Consider the following 20,674-nt stretch of genomic DNA (forward strand, 5'->3'; position numbering starts at 1 on the left):
ACATCCAAAATTTTACTACACAAACTTAGAAGAGGGAAAAACAAGGATTCACTTAGAAGTAGTCCTTGTCTAAGGCCAATATCCAAGTCTTCAAGAACATGGTTACACTGTTCAGTCGTGTATAAGCTCTGAATATATGCACTATCCCAAGGAAAGGAAATCAATTAAGCTCAGCAACGAGAGGTCAATCCTTTTTCCTTGAATCTGCCACAAATTGACAATGCCATCCAGTGCACTTGTGGCACAGAGCTGCTCAGTTGTGTTTCAGAATAACCTGCTCAAGGTAGAAGAATGTTTTCTTGTGGTCAACCTTCAGCCTCACTTGCACTGTAGCAACTCACTGGTCTGGATTTGCTGCAGATCTATAGCAGCTATCACACATATGATCTTCTACAACATACTCAACAACATACCCTTGTTCCAATATAGCATCATTCATCACTTCTTTTTGAATCTTTAACTTGACTTTCAGTCTCTTAGAGTGCGGCTCTGTGCATATAAGCTCAGCGTCAACAAGCCTTACTTTGTTCAAATTCTTCAGTTGTTTAATGTAGAATGTGAGCAACTCCTTTGATTCCAATTGTGCCTTAATTCACATTCGTGGTGGTTGGAGGTAACAGCTGCAATCTGGCAGAACCATTCGTCACAGCTATGTTGAGTTGTCCAGCCCGCTCAACAATTGACTTCCGCTTGAGAGTTGAGACATTATGGGCAATCTCAGCACAGAACTTCCTGTTATGCATCATCGGAAGATCTAGCTCAGTAGAGTTGTGCACCAAGAACTTCTTAAATCCATTGGGAAGGACATGTGGAGTCTTCTTGTTCGTTCCATAACCAATATTGGGCATTAATATGCATCCTTTAAACTTCCGCCTGACATCAGAATCAATACCCTTCTGCCTATGCCAGTTTGGCTTGACGGAGATCTTGCAGTCGCTCTGAGATCGCTTGTACTTCTTGATGCGCTTCTTCACGAGCTTCTACTTCACAAGGTTTATAAGCATTCGAGAAGAGCTCGACCGATCTCCTGAAAGCCCGTTGCTTGTCCTTCTCTCTGATCTAGAGTGCCCAAAGAAATGTTTTTCGGATTGTCTAGTCCAGGACATGAATCCATGTTCTTCTTTTTAGTCCTGATCAGCCTCAAAGCAACTTCTGCCGCTGTGCTTCTGGCAGCGAAAACATCTGCTGCTCTTCCCGTAAACAGGCCCTTCTTGAATAACATGCGTATGAGCAACAACAGCTATGAAACCATCAATGTGGCGCCCAAGGTCAATTTTGACTATGTCATTTTTTGAAACAGTAGTCTTTCATTTGATGACTCAAAACACCCTCAGCAATCTTGCAGTTATAAGCAGCAGCAACCTTGTGCCAAGCATTAGTCACCTCCTTGTTTTTTCTTCCCCATTCAAGCTTCCTTTTTTTTCCCCAAAAAGCTTCTCCCTAATGCTTTTCTTCACCATCCTCTATTCCTTCCACAATATCTCCCCTTTTTTATTAGAAAAATGGCCCCATTTTTAACCAGAAAAGCGGCCTTCTCCCAATCAAGCACTCCGTCCGCAGTATTCCTGCCCTTTCAAGGAGGTCTATCATAGCCACATAATGCTTCAAGTCTAGACATAATCCTGAATATGTATGAATACCATTGAGATACTCAATGCCTTTGTCAACAAAACTGGAATGATTGCAAGCAGAAAGGAGTGAAAGAAATGTGAATCCATTAGGAATTATACCAGCTGGCTGCATTTCATCAAACATTTGTAGGCTTGCTAGACTATTTTCTTCTTGCACATAGCCATCAATACATGCAGTCCATGCTACAACATCTTTCTTCCGCATTCCATTGAAGACGGCTTGAGCATCAACCATACATGAACAATCACCATATGTGCAGATAAGTGCCATTCCAAACTCAGGAAGCAGATCATAACCTGCAAAAACTATATCAAAATGAAGCTGTCTGCACATCTCCACACTTCCAGTGGTCCTGCAAGCTGCTACTGCAGATAAAATTGTGATCATTCAAAATCACATCTTCAGCTTTCATTTTGAAGTACACTTGCAAAGCTTTATCTACTTGACTGACCTCTAGATAGGCAAAAAGCAAAGCATTCCATAACACAACAGTGTGCTCAGACAACCCATCAAACACATTCTCTGCTTCTACAATGCTCTCACATTTGCTATACATAGACACCAGGGTACTACAAACATAAATGTCTGATGTGAGTCCTTTCTGAAGGACATCAACATGTAACGCTTATCCAATTTCCAGAGACTTTGAGTTATTCAGCCCTTCTCTTCTTGGATTGCGCATGCTTGGAGTGCGATCACTATTGTCTGCTCCAGTGGGTTGACATCTTCAACTTGCATGTGTCCATAAAGTTGTAAAGCCTTCTCTCCTTGGCCTTCCTCTGCATAACCTAATATCATCACATTCCATGTCACTGTGTCACACTTGGATAACCTATTAAGCACATACTAACAATGATGTTGCCAACAAAAGTATCTGAAAAGAAACCCTTCTTGTGAGAATCTGCATGTAATGCTTGGTAAATTTCCCAAGAAACTTTTCTTGGTTTCCCATCCATGCTCATAACATCTTCCTTCTCAATGAGGGTACCGCATGCATGAAATGTGATCTGCTCATTTGAGAAAATGCCCTCCTCTTGCATCTGTTTGTATAATAATAATGTATTCTCACCTTGACCCTGCTCAACATAGGCTGAAAGCATCCCATCATGCCCACCATTATTGAAGGAGGACCTATCTGGTGCAACCCCAGTTGAAAGGAAAGGCAGCAAAAGACCCCTCTCTCTACTATACTACCCATGCAGAACAAAAATGCAAACACAACAACTAAGTATGTACAAAGTAACAAATGTCACACACACAACTTTTTGGTGGATTCCACACCTTGGATGCGCAACAATACAATAGCGACTTCTGGGGATGACTTATTAACCTGCATCAAGATCTTGGACAAAACTTTCACTACATTCGCTAGAAGTTATGAGACACTAGACCTAGGTCTTCTTGACAAAACACTTGCTTCGGATGTTCGTGCATTACCATGCACTTGGGAAGAATACGAACTTATGACCTGGAAATTTCCCAAAATTGCTGGTGAATTGATAGCAAATGACAAAATCTCGAAGGAGCAAGCTGCCCTCAGAAGACTAATCACTTCATATCGTAAGCCTCCTCGTTCTGTTCCTGAGCACGAGTTGCAAGAGCTCACGCAGATGGAAAGCTCGCCTTCCACATTCTTGCAGTAGTGGTTTGCTCTAAGAATCCAATGGGAGAAAAAAGGTTGCTGGATAATGACCAATGTTGAGCAATGTAGGGCAATTAAAACCATCGAATATGACCCTACTTATGTGGCACCTATCTCATTTAGGGTTTTGGCCATCACCCGCAACCAGCATTAAGACGACTATGTGCTCGCTCACCCTTACATTGACCAATTCCTTACGGAAGAGGAATTACATGTTGCAAGCTGCCTTAATACTGGAGATCTCTTTCATGATGTCTTGACCTTCATCTCCCAAGTCTCCATCCAACCATCTGCTCTTGATTGTCATGCCCAACTTGAATACAATCCAAGCTTCTATGATTGGTTATTGTCTAAGTAAGTCAATCCACGAAAAATAGCATTTGCCTTGTACTTCCTGTGCTAATCCTAGGAAGGATTCCTTGAAAGATCCAAGACGGGGGGGGGGGCAATGTGAGCAAGAGCAGAGCAAAATGAGAGTCATACTATCTAACAGAATGTTATGATTAATTGAGTCTCAATGGAAGATACTGCAAAGGGAAAACAATAGCGATTGCTGCTGTGACCCTGTCTCTAAAATTCAAGCCTCTAAGCAAGTATACCAATTTTTGACACGTACATTCTTCTCTCAAAATTGAGTTTTGTTAGAAATAAGCCGATTTTTAAGCACTAATGTTGGCATGGTGCATTGACAGGTAACCACCATGGCAGGACAAGACAAAGGGGGCAAACCCCCATTTTTTGAAGAAGAGATGACCAAGTTCGGCATCAGTGTTGAGACACGAGGATTCAGTCAATTCACCTTCAAGCACACGTTGAACCTGGATGAGACCATCTTGGAGGAACCTGCAGTTAAAGAATTGGTGGACTGATGCCACCTCCACAAGTATGTGGAAAAGGCGGGGCAGGCCGTGGATTACGGCATGTGTACTGAATTTCTGAGGAACTTTGACAAGGGCAGGAACTGTGGCACTGTCACAGTGAGGACAGGGGAGTAGGAAAGAAGATTTGAAGTGCCCCTCAATGCGGCAATCATAGAGAAGGCCTTGGGGTGGGTACCCAAGAAAGAGAGGCGGCCGAGAAGGGATGTTTATGCCATGCTGGGGGTAAAGAAAGAAGAGGTGCACACCGTGGATGGAATCAGCTTGGCTGACATCCCAGATCCAGCAGTGAAATTGCAAGAGAAGATGATCCACACACTCTTCTCGGGCCAAAGGTACAATGCATTGATGAACAGGATCGGGGTCCCGTTTTTAGAAAGCATCGCAGTAGGAGTCCCTGAGGAGGTAGACTGGAATGGGTTCGTGCAGAAAACCATTCAAAGCTCAGATTCCCTTCTCACTCTAGTCTAAGCACCAGCAGGAGGAGAATCCCTTGCCTCAACAGCATGCTCCACAAGGAAGAAACCTACCTCAAAGGCGGCCACAATTCTATATGGTGGTGTTTTGACAGCTATCATAGATGAAGCAATGAAGGATGCTGGAGTCAGGGAAGAGCAAGTTGTGCATCAAAGCCCACAACATCAAAGCCCACCTCACCACGAAGAAGAAGAATCAAGTGAAAGAACAATAAGTGACAAGGGAGAACAGGAAGTGCCGCCTATAGAAGCAAGCAGACCAGAAGGACAAAAGAAAGGGGATAGGAGACAGAAGGAAAGGAAAGAGGAATTAAGCAAAGAAGAACGAGCTGAAATCAAGAGGGCTCGAAGAGAGTCTAGGAGGACTGAGGAAGAAAGAAGGAGGAAAGAGGAGGAAGAGCTTGCAAAGATAAGAGAAGAATCAAAGAAGGCAGAAGAGGATAGGAAAAGAAGGGCAGAAGAAGAAGCTGAAGAGCAGAGACTGAAGGAGCTCGCCGAGTTGGCAGATGCTACACGAAGATCTGTGAAAGAGACCCACAGGGATGGAGAGCTCGAACCTGTGAGCCCCCGTCATAAAGCCGAAGCTAGTTCAAGTGTGGAAGCAGCTCCAGTGGCTGTAGGCAAGGGTAAGTCCCTACTACATCCACTTCCTTCCTCTTTTGTGCCTGCAATGACTGAAACCACGACTGCAACCACCACACAACCCACGCCTCCCCTCGACACGGCACAGCTAATAAACATGGTGCAAATGCTAGTGAGCAAAGTTGCTGAGATCGTGCCAGAAACCAGATTGAAAAGGCCCATTGCTGTAGATGCAGAGTCATGGCAAGACCCTAAAAGACAAAGGCTGGAGACATCAACCACCACACCCCATAATCCCATGCCTGCGAACACTGATTTTAGTGATGGTTATACAGAAAAAAATATTTGGCAGGGCAGCTTACTGTCCTGTCACATATAGCAACATGTGCTATATAATATTCTACAAATGCATTACATGTTGGGTACGCAATGGTTGTCAAGATGAGCACAAAATGTACTTGAATCCATAAGACTGATACATAGAATAAGTACAAGATCGCTGATGAAAAGTCATGGAATTATCACAAGATACAGAGGATGATAAGTACATCTAAGGAATAGTACATGGAAGATGCTTGCACAGAGACGCATATGTGGCTGAGCTACTGGCATAACTAGACAAGGCAAAGGAAGAGAAGAAAGTGGCCTTGATGGAGCTAGAAAAAGAAAAAGAAATGTCAGCTGCTCTTAGGCTAGAAGTCTCAAGGCAGGGAGTCGACCGACGAAGAGAAATGAAGGCCTTGCAGGACCAGCTAGTAGCAAAAACAAAGGAAGCCCAGGACAACGAAAGCCGCCTTAGACAAAGGGTGAAAGACAAAGAGCAAAACCTGGTGGCAGAGCAAAGGAGTCTAAAGCTACTAGTGCAGCAATACAATGATCTACAGCAAAAGGTCACTCAAGTGGAAATGCTAAGACAAGAGGTATAGGAAGGCGAAGCCAGTATGCCACAAGAACATACCATGGAGCTCCGTTTGTGGTAGGAGCTAGAAGAACAAAACAGATTAATAAGTGAAATCGAGTTTCTGAAGAGTGAAGGGCCAGGAGTCTTAGTAGTAGAAGCAAAATGGCTACAAGATGAAGTGCAAAGATTACAAGATGTGCTGGATACCTCCTAGGACGATGTAGAGGCCCTCATGGCCATGGCTTTCAATCAAAAAAGGCTATTCCTTTACTGAGATCCAAAGCCAAGAGTAGCTGGTGCAGGAAAAATCAGAAGTACTGGTCGAGGTGCACCAAAGGCTCAACATTGTAGATCAAGCCAAAGGGATTGCTGAAGAGCAACTGGCTCAGAAGTTAAGAGGAAGGAACCAGTTGTGGTTTTTAACAAATGTGCAGCAATAGGTAGTAACCACCCTCGCGAGCCAACTGGAGGAAGAGAGAAAAAGGATGGAGGAAAGAGCTATGAATTGGGAAAGGAATAATTTTGACAGGGTGAGGGACTTGACCGAACGCTTGGCAGTGGTAGAATGGGAAAGAATGCTTGCAGAAGCCAGGGTTGAAGCTGCCGAAATAACTACTAAAACACAGCGGTAGGCCTTTCTCAACATGGTACTCCATGTCACACAAGCTGAGGGTGATGATCCGGGGAAAAGGTGAAAAGAAAGTTGGAGCTAACCACCCGAGCTCTAAGATATGGTCTTCAAGAGCGAGAGCTCCCAACGAGTACAGGGATCACTAAGGAGCAACAATTCCACTACTTATGTTGTATGGGCCTTTCCACTACTAAGCTCAAGGAGCTAGGTTTTGAGGAGCATGAGCAGCCACCACCACCACTACCAGTCATCCCATCTGTGGTTGAGAGACATGTCGAAGAGGGTCCGGATTTCGAGCAAGGTGATGAAGAAGAGCAACAAAGAATGCCAAGTCCGCCTCAACCCAATCTCCCACAGGAAGAACCTGCACATGCCCATCTGCCTGAGCGTGTAGTTGCAGCAAGGAGGAGAAGACAAGAATTAGCTGAGGAGGCCCAACGCCAAGCACGCACAATTCCAAGACAACTTCCTGAAGAGCCCATGCCACAGAGAGTTCCATAAAAGGCTGTTTGAGCTCTCATTTGCTTTCCCACGCTCTCTGGACCAGGCCCTGCCTCTAGGAGTCTTAGCCAAGATCAAGGATCTGGCTAATGAACTTGCAAACAGGTGGATAGAAGAGAGGAGCATGATAATGACTAGGTGGCGACAAGAGCCACAGGATTACTGGGAAGATAAGGTCAATCTGGTTCCCAAAACCGTCCAAGGCTACGAGGCACAACCGAAATGGTGGAGGAGGATTTGGGACACCAATTTTGATGCATGGACCACCTTTTGCAGTTCACTCCCCGAAGAGCGCAATGATCCTATCTACATGCCCTACCCCCGTAGGCATGGAGTGGACTATGATAGAGACTTGCATGGGGATTACGACTTCCCAAAAATATATAATGTAAATGCTAGGAGCCCTGAGGAATGCTTAGTGTTTAGGTTAGAAGATATACTATCTTCTATAAATCGTTTCCTTGCAGACTTCTCTTCTTGCCCAGATCCAGCGTTTTTGACCACTTCTAATTACCTCCGACTTATCAAATTCCTGCTACTCCAAAAACCCACACCAGAGGAAGCCCATCTCCCCCCACTCTTCTTTGATATCAACTTAGGAATAGATAGTAGAGCTATGACTAGGTTAATGATGTGGGCTACTCTCCTTCCTTCCTTCTGTCTAAAGCCCCTAGAAAATATGAGTGACACCCGCTTCACAAGGTGTAATCACCCTTTCTTGTCAACCACTTCTCTGAGAGCTAAGGCCGATATTAAAGAATACCTACAAAGTCGCGCATTCTTATCTCAATGCCTGCGATCGCCCCGTGATTAAATGGGTGTGATATGCCTTGACAATTGTACTCCCTCTCTCATTCTCAAAAAAAAAAAGCAAAGAGAGAAAAAGCCACAAGGAAACAAAGACAAGGTGACTGGAGAGAAAGACAAGAGCAAAAAAATAGCAAAGCTGAAAGATGAATCTACTACTAAGCAAGTTAACAAGGAGAACACTTCACATGTGCTTGCAGTCTCCCTTCATTGTTATTGTGCACCACACTCACTGCATCTAGGGTTCTCCCTAGCCTCTTCCCCACTTCACACTTAGGACACATCAAGGGCAGGACTTTCAGACCCGTCACCCTAAGTTTTGCACTGCACCTCCAACGATGCACGAACTAGGTCCTCAAGTGTGGGACATTACCAAGGGCTTGCCCAAGGTTAGTAGACCCATCTCCCAGTTCCACTGGCACGAGCACCATGCACTACATAGTGAGACAGACACACCCCCTAGGAAGTGCACAACTTTTCTTGCAAGTTATGTTCGTGTTTCAAGAACTGACTGCTTGGCTGAAGAAGATCATCCACTACATCTTCCAACGACAAGGAATTTTTCCATGAGTCGGACATGACTCCATTAGTGCAACTTCAGGAGCTTCGCTGTTAAGGTTTAAATGGCTCAATAGATTTCATGTTGGTAGCCATCTGCCTGCTGAGTCAACAATCCATCTTTAGCATGAATTAGCTACCCTAAAGTTCGCTCTCCCCCTTGGGTTAGGTTTTCGCAGGGTCGATTTTACATGTTCCTTCAAGATCCTTTTGTCTTGCACGGCCCTCAACAGTTGCAACTTACTTGACAATCTGTCTAGTTCATTGAGTTTCACAACCATAGAGCCTTTGATGGACAACCCTTTTGTTGGAAAAGAAACGATTAAGTCCTTGGAATTGGGTTCTTAAGTTTTCAAGGTATGACAATAAACCCTCCTTGTTGGTCATCAATTGGACATCAACTTTAAGTAAATGTAACATCTTCTAACCTTCTATCTTTAAGTGTTATACTATGTAGAATCTTTCTAGTCAAATTCACTACTCATGCGGTTGGAGAATACCCTATTCCAAAATAGCATTGCATGCATCATCATACTTCCTCTAAAGTTGTTTCTCTATGTCTCTATCAACTTGCATCAATGCTTGCAAAACTTCACTATCAAACTATCTTTCTCGTTTTAGCATATCAATGATTACATCATGAAATTCACACTTCCCTATTTGAAGAACTTCGCTAAGTGCGAATTTCACTCTAATACTAAGTATGCATTCTTCCAAAACTTTTTTTTAGGTTTGTGGCAGTCTCAAGATCCAATTGTAGCTTGTAACTGTGTTGCTTGCCCCTTTTCTTCCCTTCTTGTTTCTTCCCTTGAGATGCATCCTTCATAACATGCTCAAGTATGGCTGGTTTAGCCTCTTTCTATTGCTCCATTTTACTTTATGTTATGCATTTAGATGGGCCTGAAGAGAAAGGACTAGTAGTGTCCTCATCTCTTCTTCTCTTTTTTTTCACAAGAGCTTGTTGATTATGGAGCTCAGTCAAATTAGCATAGGCTGAAATTGAATCCATCTGGTATACTCCATCCTGTTTTCCCTCGTATACTTTGCCTTGCATTAGCCAATTGAACCTTTGCTGCTTTACCCTTTTCCATGCACTCTAATTCTTGCATCCAAACTCAAGATTTTTCTTCACTCAGGTATCCTTTATGAGCTTCATCATCCCTTTCAATTCTCAAACCATATGTGGTTGCATCTATGGCGACAAATGATGTCCTTGCTGCCGTCTCTTCAAACCTCTTCTACGTGTCACCATTTTCAAAATTTGGCTCTATAGAAAACTAGTTTTTGTTGCATGTATTTTGCCATCTTTCCAAAAGACTAAAATTTTTGCTTTGGCTTCACAATAGGCTGTACAGTCTTGATTTTCATGCTGTAAACTATCACACCAAATGCATCTCCTCTTGTATCCTTCTTTATATGGTCTTTGGACTATTGCCCGACCCTTCTCTTCTACATTGACATCTAATTTCTCAACATTTACATTAATTTCAATCAAATTCAGCCTAATCACGCATGCCCCTGATTAATTCATCCACTGCATGATCACCTTTAAGAGCTGGACCAACAAGTGTAGCTAGTTGTTTTGCCATAGCCACAGGTGCCTTGGCTGCAATTTCAGCCCACTTCTGAGCACTAGCAGGTGTAGTGCTTATACCCCAACTTAATTTCATCCGCTCTCTCTTTACCAACATATGTTGTACGTCAGTTACATTAGCCCAATTTGATAAAGGCCGAGGCCGAGGCCTGGGAAGAGAGGAGCCTTAGAAGAGTCAAGGATATGGTTGAACGCCTTGCTGTAGTAGAAAGCAGGAGAATCACTACAAAGGCAAGGGCTAGAAGTCTAGTAACATGCCTTCCTAAACATAGTGCTTAACGTAACTCAAGTTGAAGATGATGAATCCATGGAAGGGCTAAAGAGAAAGTTTGAGATCTTAAGAAGAGCCATAAAACATGGGCTCCAAGAACACACACGAGTGGAGGCTACTCAAGGGGAACATGGAGGAGTTATACGAGTAAAAGCATTAAGAGGTGGTTCAAGAGTGAGTATGATTGTGATTGATGTCATAGTTGGAAGTGCCAATTGGGTGTCTATCAACACTTATTTCATAACTAAATTTTATTTTATATCTCCTTTGTTATTATTATTTTGATTATAAATTTTTTGAATAGGAGTGGATGCAAGAGGAGGAGGCATGAACATGCATGGAAGCATGATCAATCTTGCACTTGGGGAGTGACAAGTGGTGTACCTTCAATGGCCTACTTTGTAAGGAACTTGCACTTGGTATCTAATGTATGGCACTCCTTTATTGATTGTCAAGGATTAGTAATAAAAAATATGTTTTTCTAATTGAGCTTTTTGGCACATATATCAAGAAGGATCTAATGGATTTGGAGATAAAATATGTATGAAATGTGGCCTTTCTATTCTATTCGAGAAGTTGTGGCATCACGAGGCAAAAGCTAGCATAGTTGCACTCATGAACTCCTTGTTTTTTAAATTATTTCTTCAATTTAAGAGTTTTGGTTGTTTTCATATTTTTTGAATTGATATTTGGATACACAACCATGTGAGGTAGGTTGGAGTAGAGTTCTAGAAGCATATTTGAAAACCCTAATGAAAGAGAAGAAAATCTCTATAAAAGCTACTATAATAGTAAAAGGTGTACCATGAAAAAGTGATGCCATTAGATTAAGAAGAGTTTGGAGTGACTTATGTATCGACGATTTTGATGGAAAATGAGATAAGAAAAACACAATCTTGTCTAGAATTTGATCCCATCTATTCTACCCACGCAAGTTTTCAAACACACCAATGTTCAACCATCATTGCTAGAGACTCTCACATGGCTTTCATGGTAAACTTTGTGTCTACGTAGTTGAATTCGAAAAGAAAGTGGCTCATCATTGATAGGACGATTGCATTGATTCAATCAACCTATTCTTAGTTCGTTTTTGGTTTGAGAAGGTTCATTTTTAGATATTGATTTAAATGGAGGTAGCAGTCGAGGAATCATTTGTAATTGCACTCATACAAATTCCCAATTTCGTGCCAAGGTTAAATTCTCAATTTCATTTCTAGATTGAAACTCATTTCGGATGATTTTTGTTGTCACTAAAAAGGGAATTTTTGTGTCAAAGTACATTTTTATTGAGTAATATATATATATATACCGCGTGGAGCTGGACTTCGAACGCTGCAGCTAAGCAGGAGCTGTAGAAGTGTGATCACGTCTAGCTAGCTCATCTCGACGTTGTAGAACGGGTAGATCTCGAAGCGGTAGTAGCAACTGGCGGTGTGGATCTGGGCCCCTACGCCGTGATCGCAGTCTTGCCAGGAGTCAGCATGCGAGGAAAGGCAGTCGGAACAGTCGGCCTTGGAGAGGTAGCCCAGGCACTGGGCGAGGGCGTAGAGGCGACCACCAGGTACGTCGGGGTAGGGGGCGCTGGCGCTGGCATACAAGCCCCGGCGGTTGGGGGCGGAAGCTGTGACTGTTGTGAGCAGCTGCTCGACCTGGGACTGGAAGGCGGTGCTGTTGTCCTTCTGCGTGTTGCACAGCTCCACGACTATGCTGGAGTCTTCTTTGAAGAAAGGGGAGTTCTCGTACCTGAGGAAGCAGCCGTCCAGCTGGACCCTGGAGCCGATGGCATTCGGGCAGCTGTCAAGGGCTGCCTGGGCGGCATCCCCGACGCACTGCGAGCAGACGTCTGGTGGCACGTCCCCCCTGCATTGGTATGCCCCGTACACCTTGTCGCTGCCGCCATAGGCACTGCTGCTACGGTGCCAGCTCGCAGAGGAGGCCGACTCGCGCTTTAACGCCGTCAGCAGTGCGCTCAAGCCTTTGCCGAAGGCGCTGCCGTCGGGATACTTCTGAGTGTTGCACAGGATGTAGACCTCCGTGGAGGGGTCGAATGTCGCACAGCCTATTCCGAGCAGCTGGACGAGTGTAAAGAGGCCAATTACAACGATGGCTGGAATCGTGGTCATGCGCATATCCATGATGCAGACTGTTTACTACCTAGATTCTATTGGAAGGCCCTCTCTCTCTCTCTCTCTCTCTCTCTCTCTCTCTCTCTCTCTCCGTGTCTGTGGTTCAAAAGGAGGTCATACGTTACTGCGGACCTGCACCACAATTTATATAAGGACCCGGCGACGAGCGATTCATACAATCCATCTCAGGCTGGCCGCTGAATCCATCTCAGCAAGCCCGACTCTGTCAATGGTTCGTTGAAACTTGCGTTGGCAGACGAAACTTGCGACTTTCTCCGATGTTATGACAAAAGACACTTTATTAAAAAACCTATTCCTGTAATTTTAACGATTTTAAATTTGAAATTTGAAATTTGCCTAATTTTCAGCGTAAGGTCTACCATTTGAAATGTTCCTCACATAGCACCTCGGTTTCGCCTAACCACTGCTGGCTTTCACAAATGAAGCCTTAAGCGGTTGTCTTCACAATTTGCCAAAAGTTTAAGCTTCCAAAGTCTACAATGTGATATGTCCTTCAATTTTGAGAAAATGAGACATGTATGTAAGAATGGAAGTGTTGCGAGTCCAATAATGTCTATTCATTGGAAATATTGCAACATATTGCTTATGTGAATTGTTGCCCCATGGCAAATCTTTCCACATGGGCCTAGCTTTCACCCTGTTTGTGGCACCACTTCTAATACATTTTGTGGTGGGCATATAAAAAACGTTTGTGCATCTTAATCCACCCTAACTATAGCAATCCATATGCTTTCGAACGACTAACTACAGTGCAAGTACAATCACTTCTTAAAAGACCAAAAAGTTATTAGGTGTTTGTGGTGCAACTATTATCATCTAGTACATTGATTTGGCTTCTTTAAGAGAATAACTATAGAAAGTAATGCATCCTAATTGTATAACATTAACATAATGGGCTCACTCCATATAAACTCACACTACCATGGTGGCATGTGCACACACACACACACAAGCACATGGATACACATGATAAGTTTTTTAGAAATAAGGCCCCTTGCATGGCTTTTAAAGGAGTTTTCTATTTGGAAAAGAAATATATATAAGCAAAAACTACTAGGAATGTCAAATTTCAAGAGTCACAATTAAGAATGAATCCGCGAAAAAAAGCTACCCTACTTAAATTTTCTTACCATGGCATTCTTAAAAACCTTCTTGGCAAGCTTATCCATACAAATGTGACATCATTAATCAAGAGACTAACATCTATTTCCTCCCTTCAAGCAATGCATCTCGATAGAATTTTATGCCACATTTGGGGCTTTTGAGAATAACAAGTATTTAATAAACTAAACTCTACTATGATCAAAACCACATTGCGGACTTTTAGAGCCACTTTTGTTACTCAATTACACAAGTAATACTAGCATTACTAAAAAAATGGGTTTCTTAATGACTTTCTCACTTAAAAGTATAACCATGTAATTGGCTTTATGTAAGGTCTCTATCATTTTGTTTGCTTTCTCACTCAATCTTTTAATATGCCATTGAATTTGTGCATGCTAAATCTCAAGCTTATCTACTATGATAAATTCCTTCTAGAAACTATCCACGGTGCAAGTCCCAACACCAGTGGTTAGCCACTTGTATTCTAAGGGATTAGGCAAGGCAACGGAGGGCGTAGAGTGGGCCACTAAAAATTATGTTAGTATATCATGTGGGTTAAATGGAATGAAATTTCAAATACTCTTTTTGGGCCTCTTTTTATATACAAAATAGTATCATCTAGAGGGAATATTTACAGATTGAGTAAGAAAAGGTTATTTTTCATCCATGAAAAATTTAGAGATATGTCATTTTTAAATTGGGTCTTGAATGCACATGTTCACATGTAATAGGCACCCCTTGAAAAAAGAGTGCTTATATTGCCATCAGAGAGACTAATGTTTAAATCTATCTTTCATATTGCTATTACCAAAGGATTGCTCAATTTAGGAACTAAACTTGAAACTATCTCATCACCATGTATTCAACCCACCCAATGAGCTATACATGTTTGGTCAACATACCTCTCTCTCTCTCTCTCTCTCTCTCTCTCTCTCTCTCTCTCTCTCTCTCTCTCTCTCTCTCTCTCTCTATTTATATGTGTTAATTAATGTGATGCTTGAATTGATTCATGATAATTCATGGGGCTTGAAGCTTTAAAAATGGCTAATCCAATACATGAAGAGTTATATGAAAGTTCTATGGACTACATCATAGAACTCCATGTATACAAATGCCAGGTTGAATCTGGTGCGCAGATCGGACGCAGGTAGCTCACGTAGTGAATTCCCAAAGGTCCCCAAGAACAAAGCACTCTACTTTTTAGCACAAAGACCAATGTAAAAACAAGCACGACATGAGACAAGAGACAAATTGGGTTGAATCTCCCCCATGCCTTGTGTGAGCGCTTCACAAAGCATGTATTTAATATATATTTTCAATCTTTTTGCTCAAAAATAGCCCAATTACAAAAATATACAAGCTTTTAGCTTTTGAGTTTGCTTTCTACCAAAAATAGGAAAATAAAGCTAATGGACGGTGCCCAAAGAGTCTGGCACGCCCAATATCAATGTTCAAATAAAAATAACATATCCAGGCGCATAAGCGCATGCAAAATAATAATAAATAGTCGATGTCTCTATAGACATAATCAAAATATAGGCGTGGCGCCTATCAAAATATAATCGAAAGGTCGAAAACTCGCTAGACTCCAATGCTTTCCTCCGCCACTGCTGCTATCTCTACACATCAACTGAAGCATTCACAATCGTTAGTAAAATAACACAATTAAACCGACAAAAGTGAATACCTAGCAGTCTTCAGCTACATAAATAAATCACTTGGTTAGAAATAAATCCTAACCTTAATTTATTACGAGTGCGCACTCTAAACTCATAAACGTTTATTAATTTAATATGCATTTTGCGGAATCACCCGCTATGGAATCACCCATGTACACACTAAATTAATGAAACGCCCGAAAAGGACAGGCGTCCCCATCAACTTCTCGCACAAAGAATCCTCTTTGCGTATGAGCCCCGGTCATCTAAGTTTACGGAATCCACCGTAAAACCTCACGGAATCCACCGTGGAATAAAACCTCACGGAATCCACCGTGGAATATGCCTCCTGGCATCATACCCCCGGGGTGGGATAGCAATTGACCTCAATTGCTATTAGCTCAATGTGGAGCTAACAGAGTGGGGAAAGCATTTAGGTCTCTAGCGTGCATCCATTGTGCTTCTTCTACAGGATGGTTCTTAAATTTTACTAGATATCTAGAATACCTTCGGCCAGTTCTAGTGGTCATGTAGTCAGTGTCTATAATGGCTTCTGGTTCAAGTATTTCAGTCTCTTCTTCTAGTAAAGGTGGGTTTTCATAGACAGGGTGGATAGGTAATTGTCCTCTAAATGGTCTCAATAAACTAATATGAAAGGTATTATGAATTTTCCAATGAGATGGGAGTTCTAACTTGAATGCATTGTCATTAATCTTATGAATGATTCTAAATGGTCCGTAGAATCTAGGGGCTAATTTAACAACTGGATGTCTATCTACACTTTGCAGTCTACGCTTTTCTATTCTAAGCCAAACATAATCATCTACTTTGAAATTCATGGCTTGTCTTTTCTTGTTGGCTTGTTTGGTATATGATTGTTGGGCTTTAGCAATCATATCCTTGACCTCATCAAAAATAGTGTTATGCATAACAGCAATATCATCGGCACTTTGTATTCTATTAGACAAAGATGCAACAGGTGTAGATAATCTATGTCCATAAATAACTTCAAAAGGTGCTTTCTTTGTAGATGTGTGCGGTGTATTATTATATGCAAACTGTAATAAATGCAAATGAGTATCCCATGTTTGAGGTTTAGAGATAGTGTATGCACGTAAAAGATCTAGAATAGTGCTATTTGTGGCTTCTGTTTGTCCATTTGTTTCTGGATGAAATGCAGATGAGAAATCAATCTTTGTGCCTAGATTTGCAAACAGTGTAATCCAGAAATTATTACAAAATCTAGAATCTCTATCTGAAATAATCACTTTCGGCAATCCATGGTTAGTAAAAACAGTTTTCAAAAATAACTGTGCTGCTTGTGATGCTGTTAAAGTTTTCTTACATGCAATGAAATATGCTTGCTTACTAAATCTATCTACAATTGTCCAAATCATGTCATGGTTAGATTTAGTATTTGGTAAGCCAGTAATGAAATCCATAGATATATGTTCCCAAGGTTTAGATGGAATAGATAAAGGCATTAATAACCCATATTGTTTACCATGATGTCTTTTTATTCTTTGACAAATCAGACATTCAGATACAAAATTAGATACATCTGCATCCATATGCGGCCAATAAAAATCTTCAGTTAACATGCGTAATGTAGAAATGATACCTCTATGACCTTGATATGGGGGACAATGAATTTCATTTAAAATAAAAGATCGGAATGGAATAGTAACACACAGTCTCTTTTCAAAGAACATGAATCCATCATTATATGACAATGAATCAACAGGAATGAAATTATTTTGAACTAATTTTTGCCAATCAGAATGAAAAGTAATATCCTGGTGATATGTGTCTTTCATAGCAATCAATGAATCAAAAGATATGATAGAAATGTTATGAATTGCAGGTCTTCTACTTAATGCATCGGCAACTACATTTTCTTTTCCAGGTTGGTATTGAATGATAGGATGGAAACTTTGAATGAATGAAGCCCATTTGATATGACGGTCAGAAATTTGGGGTTGGCTAAGTAGATGTCTAATGCTTTGCTGGTCAGTCTTTATCATGAATTCTGAACCCATTAAATAATGCTTCCATTGTTTCAATGCTTGAACAACTGCTAAGAGTTCCTTGTCATAAGTGGAATATTTGAGCTCAGAGGGTTTCAGCTTAGAACTAGAATATGCTATTGGATGATTATCTTGCATTAACACAGCTCCTATTCCTGATCCGCTAGCATCGGTCACAACTAAAAAGAATGGTCTGTTAAAGTCAGGCAATTGTAGAACAGGGGTATTGGTCAATGCACGTTTAAGTAAATCAAAGGATTTCTGCTGGTTTTCAGTCCATTGATAAACAATGCATTTCTTAAGAAGTTTGGTCAGTGGTAAAGCAAGTAATGAGAAATTACGTACAAACTTCCTATAGAAACTAGCAAGACCAAGGAATGAGCGTAATTCATGTACATTTTTAGGAATAGGCCAATGCAATATTGCGTCAATTTTCTTAGGACCAACTTTTATTCCTTCTTTTGATACAATATGACCTAGATATTCTATTTCTGTCTTAAAGAATTCACTCTTGTCAGGATTTGCAAACAATTGATTTTCTTTCAGTAATTGAAAAACTAATGATAAATGCTCATAATGCTCTTTTTCACTTTGACTGAATACTAAAATATCATCAAAGAAAACAATCACACAATATTGATATTTTAGAAAAATACGGTTCATCATTCTACTGAAAGTAGCAGGTGCATTAGTTAATCCGAATGGCATAACTAAGAATTCGTAATGGCCAAACTGTGTTCTGAATGCAGTCTTAAATATGTCGGATCTATCTAACCTCACCTGATGATATCCAGATTTAAGGTCAATTTTACTAAATATAGAAGATCCTTGCAGTTTGTCCATAAGGTCATCAACTCTAGGTATAGGATACCTATTCTTTACAGTGATCTTGTTTAATGCTCGGTAGTCAATACACATCCGATAAGTATTATTCTTTTTCTTGACTAAGAGCACAGGTGCACCGAATGGGGAACTGCTAGGTCGAATTAAACCTCTATTTAGTAATTCTTCTACTTGAGTCTGGATTTCTTTTTGCTCTATTTGATTGTGCCTATATGGGGCTTTGCAAGGTGGTTGTGTGCCAGGTATTAGGTCAATCTTATGGTCTTCTGGTCGTGATGGAGGTAAACCTGGTGGTAGGTCTTCTGCAAAACAGTCCTTAAAATATGCAAGAAATTCCTTATGTCTAGGGTGCATATGAGTTTCTTTTGCGTGCAATTCATTCACCCAAATGAGATATGATTTAGTATTCTTGCGTAGTGCACGTTTTGCTTGGGTATGCGAAAGCAGTGGAAACATATGAGATGCATGCATACCAAATAATGTAATAGATTTTCCTTGAAAATTTATATTCATTGTGTGTGTGGAATAATCTATATTGGGATTATGTTGGTGTCTCCATGGCATTCCTAGAATAATGTCGCTAGACTGTAATGGGACAACTAAGAAATTTCTTCTTTCAATATATGGACCAATTTGAATTTCTAAATCTTGAACTTCTTGTGTGCCATTGTACCTAGTGCCTAAAAATGCAGCTTTTATGCGATAATGCGTAGGTACTGTATGCAATTTCAATTCCTTTACCAATTTTGCTGAAATAAAGTCATGCGTACTACCGTCATCATGTAATATAATTCTTTCTTTTCCATGCACCATACATTTCATAGTCAACAATGAATGTAAAGTAGGCATACCTGGTAAAGTGTCGGAAGTAGTAGTAGGATCATCTTCTTCTTCAGTGAAGTCCGGCATATCCTCATGCTCGTCCTCGTCCATAGCTCCAAGGTAGTTGATATGTGCTGATGGCTTCTTTGAATGACAATTTGCTGCGAGATGGCCTGGCTGGTGACACTTGTAACATATGATAGGCTTGGCTTTGGTCACATTATTTGCAATGGCTGGGAGTCTGGGTATATTTGGATTTGCTTGTTGGATAGGCTTAGGATTTGGATTGACAGTGGATGGTAATGCAGGTGGTTTAGGCCAATTCTTGCGGAAAGATGGTGATGAAAAACGACCTGGATTAAACCTTCTGAAATTTGAATTGAATTGTTTAGATCCATAATTACCGTTTGCTTGGAATGGCTGTGGTCGTCGATCTCTTCCACGTAACTTATCTTCAGTGTCGTGAGCTAAGGAGATAGCGTCTTCAAGGGTAGCAGGCTTGAACATGTTCACCTCAGCGTAGTAATGTCCAAGAAGTCCAGACATGTACTTCCGCTTATGTGTCGTCTCTGGTACGTCTTCAAGCATGCGTAGGTGTAGGAGTGCATTCCAAAAACGCTCTGTATACTGTGGAATAGGCTCACGGTCGCGTTGTTGCAGTAAATCCCATTGCTTGATTGCCTTCTCATGAAATTGCGGTGGAAGGAAATTTTGCATGAACTTCTTCTTAAAATCTTCCCATGTAGCAGGACATTCTATGCTCTTGCGGACGACAGTCCACCAAAGTGAAGCTCTATCTATCAGATGATTAGTAACACACTTGATTTTATCTTTCTCAGGATAAGTTTCCTCATGGAAATAGTCATCAAACTGGCTAATGAATGATAAAACAGTCTTTCCTTCTCTTATGCCATTGAAAGTGCGAAACTTGAAACTTCGTTTACTTATCTTGGATTCCTTGCGAATGGTTTGTGCTTCAAGAGTGGCGTCGATGGTACGGCGAATCAGATCTTCAGCTTGAGGTTCTTCTTTGTCAGTAGACGCTCCTTGTAGCTTTGTCAATTGCGCTTGCAAGGCTTGCCTAGCTCTTCGCTCTTCGTCCAATTGCAACATGATAAGATCCAGCTTTTGTTCCATGGTAGGCTCGGGTAGGTCGTCTTCAGCCATAGGATCATCCATATGTGGGGTAGTCATCCTGTAAAACTCAACAAACCTTTCTCACTCAAAATCAGTTAGCGGGATGAGCGTAGCTCAAATTTGGGGTTACAAGGCTATGTATTTTTGGGTATTTTCTTCTTCAATTTTCAGAAATTCTGAAATATTTCTGTCTTCGTTTGCTGAAAGTACTTCAACGAACTTGTAGATAGGTAAAACAGCTTGCTGCGAACAACTTTCCAGTTCTGAGTTTTTACAAACGAACAAGTCTTCTAGGAGTTTTAAGCAATAGTCAGTTCTGATTTAGTCTGACTTGCAGAGTTGCAGACTTAACAGACTTGCAGGGTTGTGAACTTGCTGAACTTAGCCGATTTGCAGGACTTGCAGTACTTGATTAGTGTCGACTTGCGAAACTTGACTTCTGATGCGCAGGACCCGGAGTTTG

The 20,674-nt window shown here is 41.3% G+C and overlaps 2 protein-coding genes and 1 pseudogene across 2 annotated transcripts; all 3 read right to left on the reverse strand.

Moving 5' to 3' along the window:
• Positions 1-587: 587 nt before the first annotated feature.
• Positions 588-1,004, reverse strand: LOC148039610 (large ribosomal subunit protein eL32z pseudogene; annotated as a pseudogene).
• Positions 1,005-1,494: 490 nt separating this feature from the next.
• On the reverse strand, positions 1,495-2,672 carry LOC148039611 (pentatricopeptide repeat-containing protein At2g33680-like). Its single transcript, XM_087661787.1, has 4 exons — positions 2,480-2,672; positions 2,332-2,420; positions 1,999-2,233; positions 1,495-1,928 (listed from the first exon to the last, which is right to left on the reverse strand). Exons 1-4 carry the CDS (start codon positions 2,670-2,672, stop codon positions 1,495-1,497), a joined length of 951 nt encoding a protein of 316 aa, XP_087517913.1.
• An 8,981-nt stretch (positions 2,673-11,653) lies between these two features.
• On the reverse strand, positions 11,654-12,859 carry LOC148039612 (cysteine-rich repeat secretory protein 55-like). Its single transcript, XM_087692162.1, has one exon. The coding sequence runs from the start codon at positions 12,606-12,608 to the stop codon at positions 11,847-11,849; it is 762 nt and encodes a 253-aa protein (XP_087548288.1). The 5' UTR covers positions 12,609-12,859; the 3' UTR covers positions 11,654-11,846.
• Between the last annotated feature and the right edge of the window lie 7,815 nt (positions 12,860-20,674).

The sequence above is a fragment of the Lygodium microphyllum genome, chromosome 2 (genome assembly GCF_053477565.2).
Source record: "Lygodium microphyllum isolate KBCC chromosome 2, Lygodium_microphyllum_v1.1.10, whole genome shotgun sequence".
NCBI lineage: Eukaryota > Viridiplantae > Streptophyta > Polypodiopsida > Schizaeales > Lygodiaceae > Lygodium > Lygodium microphyllum.